The sequence below is a fragment of the Pan paniscus genome, chromosome 16 (genome assembly GCF_029289425.2).
Source record: "Pan paniscus chromosome 16, NHGRI_mPanPan1-v2.0_pri, whole genome shotgun sequence".
In the NCBI taxonomy this organism is placed as follows: domain Eukaryota; kingdom Metazoa; phylum Chordata; class Mammalia; order Primates; family Hominidae; genus Pan; species Pan paniscus.
Genome location: NC_073265.2, coordinates 88926895 through 88935626, shown reverse-complemented (window position 1 = coordinate 88935626; position 8732 = coordinate 88926895). Strand labels below are relative to the sequence as shown.

The following is an 8732-nucleotide window of genomic DNA, read 5'->3' as shown; positions in this document are numbered from 1 at the left end:
TAATGCCAATTACCGATAAGGCAGGGTTTAGTCTGCCGTTTTGCTAATTTTTTTTTTTTTTAATAGAGACAAGGCCTCACTATGTTGTCCATGCTGGCCTTGAACTCCCAGGCTCAAGCAATCCTCCTGCTTCAGCCTCCCAAAGTGCTGGGATTATAGGCATGAGCCACTGTGACCAGACTTTTTGCTTTCTATGTCTTTTGTCTTTTTTGTTCCTTTATTCCTCTGTTACTTCCATGTCTTCTTTTGTTAGCAGCTATTTTCTAGTGTACCATTTTCTTTGTTGTAGCTTTTACTATATATTCTCTAGCTATGTTCTTAGTGTTTTCCCTGAGGATTATTAACATTTCAATTTATAACAACCTAGTTTGGAATAATGCTAACTTCAACAGTATAGAAAAATTTTCTTCCTCTGTAAGTCTCTTCCCTCCTCCTTCCTTTGTAATGTTGTCATACAAATTGTTTTTTCACCTTGTGCCCAGATTTTTAATTATTGTTTTATGCAGTTGCCTCAAATCAGATAGGAGGAAAAAAAGTTACCAAAAATGCATTTGTACTGCCTTTTATATTTACCAATATAACTACCTTTACCAGTGCTATTTCTTCATGTGCATTTGAGTTACTATTATCTTTTCATTTCAGCCTTTAAGTTCTCTGTTTTTCTTGTAGAGCAGCCTTGCTAATAAATTCTGTTTTTGTTTATCTGGGCATGTCCTAATCATTTCTGAAGGATAGTTTTGCTGGAAATAGAATGCTTATTTGATAGTCATTCACCTTCAGCACTTGGAATACGTCATCCCACTGTTTTCTACACTCCATAGTTTCTGATGAAGATCCCTAGTACACGAGTCACTTCTCTCTTTACTTCCAAGATTCTTTGGTACACAGTGTGATTTTGCATCCAGGCATGGATCTCTTGAGTTTATACTACTTAAGGTTCATTGAGCTTCTTGGGTATGTAAATCGATGCTTTTCATCAAATTTCAGTCTTTGGCCATTATTATTATTATTTTTTAATATTCTACCTCTTTCTCTCCTCTCGTCTGGGACTCCAATTATGCATATATTGGTATGCATGATGGTGTGCCACAGGTCTCTGAGGCTCTATTCATTTTTCTTTATTCTTTTTTCTGTTTCTCAGACTAGATAGAGTTCCTCTCATGAATTTTTCATTTCAGTTATTGTATTTTCAACTTCATGATTTATATTTGGTTCTTTTAAAAATAATTTTTCATTTTCTATTTAGTGAGACATTTTCATACTTTTAGTTCTTTACACATTATTTTTCTTTAGTTCTCTGAACCTATTTAAAATAGCCAATTTAAAGTCTTCATCTAAAAATCCAATGTCTAGACTTCCTCAGGTGCAGTTTCTATTTTTTATTCCTCCCATGTATGGAACATACTTTCTTCTTTATGTGTCTCATAATTTTTCTGTGGAAAACTGGACATTTCAAAGAACAATGTGGCAACTCTGGAAATCATACCTACCTTTTTATTTCCTTGCTAAGGGTTTGATGTACTTGCTGGGTTTTTGGCTTGTTTAGTGACTATTCTGAACTAATTCAGTAAAGTCTATATTCTTTATAGTGCGTGGATACTGAAGTCTCTGCTAGGGTTGTTTAGTGGTCAGCTAATGATTGGACAGAAATTTCCCTAAATGCCACTAAGGGAGTTTTCTTACTGTGCTACGTCTCCAAGTCTGTGCTAAGGGATCTGGGTGCATGTTGGAGCACCCCTTCAACACTGAGCCAGGAAGACGACAGGAAGGAAGACGGCTTTGGCCTCACTTTCTGCTTGTGTGTCAAGGTCAACCTATGGTGACAGCTCAAGATGTTCTTAAGTCTTTCCTGAGCAGGAGTATAACCCTTGGCATATGCAAAGCTCTACACATACACATGACCATCTGAATTCCCAAGAATACCAGAGCTTTTCAAGGTCCCTATGGACATCTCATTCCCAAGCTTTTCCTTTTACGTTTTTGGTTAGCCTATTGTCTGCTCCAAAGCTTAGCCACCACTTGAGGCAACCACAAAATTAACCAATTGCCTCTGAGTCTTTCTTGACTAATGTCCCTGGGAAAAAGGCTTTTCACACCTGGCAAGCTCCAATCCGGTAAAATAAAGACAGTCTTGCAAATGAGGTCTTCCAGGGACCTGCCTGACAGGTCAAATAATGACAATTCTCTGGGAATGAGGCTTTAAAGGAGTTCTAACCCCATTCTGCCCCCTCTAGTGGCTTCCAGGCTGCTACTTTTCACCTTCATTGTATACTGTTGGTTTTCAAGGATACAACAGAGACGGAAGGGGGAGATAGGAATAGGGCAAGTTAAACCACCACAAAACTCGTTGTTCATATCGAGATTCAGCCATTTCTCTTGAATAAATACTCCACCATTGACATTCTGAGCATTCACATGGTTCAAACTCAATTATTCTATAAACTGCAGTAACTGAGAGAGGCAACCAAATTGGATAAAGTATGAGTTTTTAGCCACACTCCAAATGAATGTTGCCATAATTTTTCAGAGGCCTGGATTTCATTATGTATCTATTTTTAAAAATCTTGGATCATTTAGACTAAAAAATCACAATAAGAAACAAAACCTGGTATTCTTTAACACAGGTAGCAAAGATAATCCACACTTGAGTGGAAAAAAATCTGGCTAACCCTTGAAAGTCTCTTAATTACATACAGAAATAATCTCCGAATGCTACACCTTCTGCCCAGCCACCACACTCGCTGCCAGTACCTTCTGTCTCCAAAGTACAAGGGGACCACACATACAGTCATGCTTCAAAGGCTGTGAAGCAAGCTCTTTTCCTGACCGAGAATGTCAGTCACTTGGCTATGATCAATTCCTTTCCTAGAGACACCGGCATCACTTTCAGATCTATTAGCTGATGACACAAGGAGGTAGCTCCTCACTGTAGGCACAGTGAAACTTGATTTTTTTTTGAGACGGAGTCTCGCTCTGTTGCCCAGGCTGGAGTGTAATGGCGTGATCTCAGCTCACTGCAACCTCTGCCTGCCGGGTTCAAGCAATTCTCCTGCCTCAGCCTCCCGAGTAGCTGGGACTACAGGTGCGTGCCACCATGCCTGGCTAATTTTTTGTATTTTTAGTAGACATGGGGTTTCACCATGCTGGCCAGGCTGGTCTCAAACTCCTGACCTCAGATGATCTGCCCTCCTCGGCCTCCAAAAGTGCTGGGATTACAGGCATGAGCCACTGCCGATACTTGATTTCTAGACAGACATAGAGCTAGTTTCAAAAATACAAACTTTATAAAAACCCCCTTTGTTTGAAGAAAAGGCAAGATATTCACTGAGTTTCTGGGAAATGTAGGAGAACCTCATTAGGAGCAAGAAGGAGTGAATGAAAACCACAAAAATGAAGGCATAATAAAACAGGCAGGGTAATGTAAGGATCCATTTAAAGAAGAGTCTTAAAGAGAGTGTGTTTATGAGTCTGTGAAATGAATTTACATCTCAAATTTTAATTATATCAGGTTGCAACATTAGTGTTGGTCCAGTTAGAAATCCATGTTCATAAATCATCTTAATAAAAATGTTTTTATTTATGCTGAGGCAATGTATTGTGTTTAAGTACTTTATATCAAAGATTAGAATTTCTGATTTTTCATTCAGGAAAGGGAAAAAACTTTACTACTACTAATTTTAAAAATTGGCTTTGAAAGTCCCCAGAGACTACAAAATAGTTATATATTTTAGAGAAAATTATATGCAGAGCCTCATAAGCCAACTGGTATTGAAGCCTTTTTTTTCCCCCTAGACTGTAAAGATTTTAATTCATAATGCTCAACGTAAAACAGAAGTGAGATGTACATTACACTAGTCGGACAAGCTGGAATGTGAAAGGTCTTAGTGAGGCACGGTGACCAAAAGATGTTTAATGTACACCTCACTTTTCCAGAAGAGAAGTGTCAGGTAACAAAGAAGTTCATCACTCTTATCCGTTAGCCAGAGTGGATCCTCCACCCAGGCCAGGGTTCTTTTGAATAGGGATCATTTAATTATTATGTATTTTAAGAGTGTGCTCAAAACATGTATTAACTGAAGATGCAGCATTTCATCCACACAATGTTATGTAATTAAGGTTTTTGGTATGATAACAATTGGACATACTGCAGAACACTGATAGGGTAATCCACTAAAATGGGCCCCCTTTGCACTACCTCATAGGAAGGCCTATGCTCATGAGGCTATCCTGGACTTTAAAATTTATCACTAGCCACACAAGAGTTCACTGAAGTAAACTTACCTGAACAGAGATGATACTTTCCAAGTAGCTCACTTTTTTTGCATTACTATTGTTGTGTGAAATACTTTTCTACCTAGTGTAACTGTTGCTCAAGAAAACAACATATATAATAACTTCAGATTTGCTTTTCTGCAAAGCTTTGGACACAATTCAAATATATAGCACGTAGGCAAATTTTCTCCAGTTGGTAACACTCCTTTATAGTATCAAAAGATTAAGAATGACATCGATAAATCCAGCATAACATTTCCATAATGAACAGCACCAGGGAAACCATTTAAGTTCCACTTCTCATCAATTAAGTTCAGGTGCTGCACCCAAGGATTAAGGTTGAGACTGCCCAAAGGTTGTCTGCCCAGCCCACTGCTGTTGTTTAACACACCGTAGTTCATAATAGGTAGAGAAAGAACGCCTGGATTGTAAGCATTTTTGTAAAATTTCAAACAAGGTAAAACTAATGTATTACCTTATCACAATGAGAATCCTGAATACCAAGTTAGCACATTTCATAGCTCCATTCCATGACATATGATTGTAGAGGATGAAATAGAAAAATGTAGCAAGACATTTACTGTCACTTAAATGATAGGTAGCAGTCACTTAGGCCTGAAGCACAATTCTGAAGTTTCATGCCACATTTTCACCAGCTAACTTATATACATGTAGAGGTTATGTTAAACTTCAATTATTCCAAAGGATGAAAGTGTTACATTTTGATACAGATCTTCAGTTCCTATTTTACTATAAGCCTTTGAAATGTTAAGGCTGAATAGACCAAGATATGAAAAGGGACAAGAGGAAGTAAGAACAGTGCAGATACAGTGGGAACACACGGTAACTTTCTGCCTTCTCCATTCTACGTGGACGGTGTGCTTTCCGGGCAGCAGGTGGTGTGACTGTAAAAAGATCACACATTTGTCAGTAACTATGTAGGATTTTTGGCACTGTTAAGAGCGTAGCATTATAAAGTCAGGGCAGCTAATAAAAATTCCCTCAACCAAATTTTTGATAAGTCTGAAATTTTAAAAAAATAATTTTTCTACCAAGCAAATTCTTGGTTCTCCATTCAGCCCTGCCTTTTAGAAAACTTACATCATTAAAAAACATTTTAAAAAAAGAATCACTTCACAGCAAGCAGATGAACATCTGGCAGCAAAGCAACATTAAAATGCCATCCTTTGAAAGGAAGAGCAAATACGTGACTCCTTCATGAAGAGTTCTTTCTGGCAGGGTGGAGGCTCACAGACTTTCTGTTTATGGACTTTTGCAGAAGTCGAAGGCTGAATTTGGACCTGCTTTTCCTGTATTTTCTCAGTTGCATCTGGGCAGTAAGCTAAGTATACAAGAAACGAGGGTCAACATGAAGACAGTGTGGTGCACCAGGTGACTAAGTAAATGTGCACGGGCTGTACTTTGAATCATCCTGTTAAAAACCAGTAGTGGAAGTAGCTGAAGCCTGTCTTTCATATGTGACAAAAATATTTCAAAGTCAGTATAAACTGAATCATAAACCCATCAAAAAAGAACACGGAGGTCTTATTTCAATGTGTGTTTTCTCCCCCTTTCTCATTGTATGGAAACTGTTTATATTGAGAAAGAAAAAAATCAGATCTTGTAAAGCTTCAAATATTCCTCAAATTCTTCTCATATAAAAAAATCTTATCAGGAAATTTAAAAACTTCAAAAATCATTTTTCTGCAAACACTTTTAAAAAACAAGAAGTGTATTTCATTACAATCTACATTTTTGTTTTTAAAATCCCTCACAAAAGTCTGTTGCTACATTGTAGAACGTATAAACAAGGCTGGAACTTTCCAGAGGGTGTGTGCTCTGGGACCCTCACTGAGCCTCCATGGGAGCCTCACTTTGCCGCCAACTCAGGCGCCCCACCCTGCTACTCAAGACCATTGAGGCCACGAGGTTTGCTGAAACTCCTCAAAAACTGACAAGTTTGCACTGGAGACACTGTGGAGAACATGGTCTCAGGGAAATAACTCTCTGGGGAAAGCAAGGGAGAGGAGAGGAAGCATCACTGATGGTATGTGTGTTCAAAAGGGAATCTGGCTAGATGATCAAGTCACTGTTCTCCAAGGACCTGAAACTTGCTTTAAATTAGATTTGGGGAGGCCCATCAATCTAAATGGTTTCTGTAAAAGACACACTCACATAAAAGGAAAAACACAGAAGACAAATGGGTCCTTAATTTGGGGGAGGATATATTCCAACTTGGGGGAAGGGTGAAGGCATTTTAGCTCTGAAGCTCAATCATGACATTTCCAGAGAGTTCTGCAGTGCCCCCGCATTGGACAGGACAGGATGGAAGAGTGTGCTGGACTGGCTGGATTCCCCAGTGTCAAGCTGGCAGCGCTCCTGAGGTTCTTGAGTGTTTATCAACTCAGCAGGTCAAAAGTCTGCAGACACTGGGTGGAGCAGCAGTAAGCCACAAAACTAACAGTTGTCTTCCTGGAAGGGGAAAAAGGGAGAGAAGAATGCTGTGAGTTCAAGATTAAAGTCTCTGATTCTTTCTGCTGGAAACTTTTTTCTTTGTTAAAATGGAGGATTAGCCATGGTCAACAAACTGCATAATAGAAATTTAAATTTCCTTTTCAAACTGAGCACTGGAATCAGGTGAAGTATGTACATGGGAATGTTAATTTTATTTATTTATTTATTTATTTATTTTTTGAATGTTCATTTTAATAGCAGCGTTCAGAAGATATATTATCCCTAAAGTAGAAACTAAGAAAAAAAAAAAAAATGCCTTTTCCACGTTACATTTCGAACTCTGCTTTCTAGAACCAACAGTGCAATCACAGAATTGAAGTCCATTATAAAAATCATGTAACAGAAAATGTCTCCAATTTAGCCAGAACACATATATACCACAGAGCTTAAACAACATAATTTTAAGGAATTTATCCTACAAATGTACGCATACACATAGATTGCTCGTAGAGGTCATTTCAGAATCTGAATAATACAGTTCAAAGGTCTTCCCACATATCAGAGGTTTGGGCACCCTTGTGCGTGAGTCATGAGCCCCAGGGGGCCTCCGACCCACTCTGGACAGCTCCAGCTATTAGATGCCTTGTTTTCCTGCCAGAAGTGCTATCCTCTGGTAGAGGGAGAAGAGTCTCTTGTTGTTTCCACAAGACCCCCTGTGCTGATTGTTTTCTATTTCCTCACCCCCAACACAGTCCGCCTTTCCCTGTGGCCCAGGAAGGGGACCTCTGTAGACTTTACCAGCAAAGTTGCCTCAACTCTAGCTTCTGGTTAGGCCAGCAAGAGGCACCAGCAGGAGGCACCAGCAGGGGGCTGAAGGGCAGGAAGAAGGAAGGTTGAGTATTTCCACCCCACTCCCTCTCTACCTCTGGGACTGGAGCTCCTATCAGGCAGGCCCCCTTTGCCACCTCTGGTTCTCGCCAGGCTCCAGAGAGAGCTCCCTTTGCCCTTCAGGCCCAAGGATTAAGCATGGTAAGGGCTTCCTACTGCTGTGAGTCCCTGCGTGCCTCAATATCCTTCTGGGTGCTCTCCACCCTGCCCAAACTTCAGCCAATTGTCCTTCTTCATTAATTTCTCTTCAAAGTCTCAGCCAAATGTGCATTTTGTTTTCCAGCCCTGATGAATACAGTATGTGTTATGAGAAGTGGCCCAACGAAGCAGCTCATCCAAGTGAGATTCTGAGGTTGGGCTGGCGAGTACATGAATGGCTTTCTTACTAGAGAGAAGTGGGACCCTGCTAATCTGTAGCATGTGGTGGCATCATGGTTACTCAAATATCACTGGAACAGAAGGTAACAGGAGGGCAAGGCATTGGGAAAGCAAGTGGCTGTGGCACTTGACTGCTATGGCATCACGGTGATTCCAAGTTTGTGGGGTGAGATGGCTTCTTTTGACTGTGCTGAAGAGATTCCGAAAAGAAAACAATAAGCTTAGTGCCTTGAGATCTCAACTCAAGGCATGGGCAGAGAATCAGAAAGTTTGTATGGTGGCCTTAAGTGAATCCTTATTTTATGAAGCTGCAAGGGACATGGCTGAGGCTAAATGTAGAGGTTTCAGGATCACATGCCAGATAAAGATATATTTATGCTAAGTCTCTTATGCTAAGGTAAAAGGTGCTGTTGAGAAAGAGTGGGAACTTGAGACTTGATATGGGAGCCTCTAGACAGGCACAAATCTAAGAGCCTTGACTCCCTAGCATCTCTAAACATTTCTTCATATCAGAAACAGACCTTTCCACCTTCTACGAAAACTAGCATTCCCTTGGGTAAAAGTGTTTCAATGGCTTCCCCTGGGGTGGTTACCTAAAAACTTTTCAGGACCCACAACCATCAATACTCATCGCCTATAGGGCCAAAAAGGGTAAAATCCTAGCATGATCCAGAGATCATTGAAAGGTCTACTCCTGGAGGAAATCACGTACACGCTGATGGAGTTGCAGGATCTTGTCA

General features: G+C 40.0%; 1 protein-coding gene across 8 annotated transcripts in view; it reads right to left on the bottom strand.

Annotated features, from left to right (window-relative positions):
• Positions 1-4455: 4455 nt before the first annotated feature.
• LRRC28 (leucine rich repeat containing 28) overlaps positions 4456-8732 on the bottom strand; it is a 136812-nt gene continuing 132535 nt past the window's right edge. For all 8 annotated transcript variants that reach the window (XM_034939489.3, XM_003816769.4, XM_003816770.4 and 5 more), the window contains one exon: positions 4456-6744. In XM_034939489.3, coding sequence (XP_034795380.1) covers positions 6672-6744 — 73 coding nt within the window. In that variant the 3' untranslated portion in view covers positions 4456-6671. The remainder of the gene's footprint in view (positions 6745-8732) is intronic.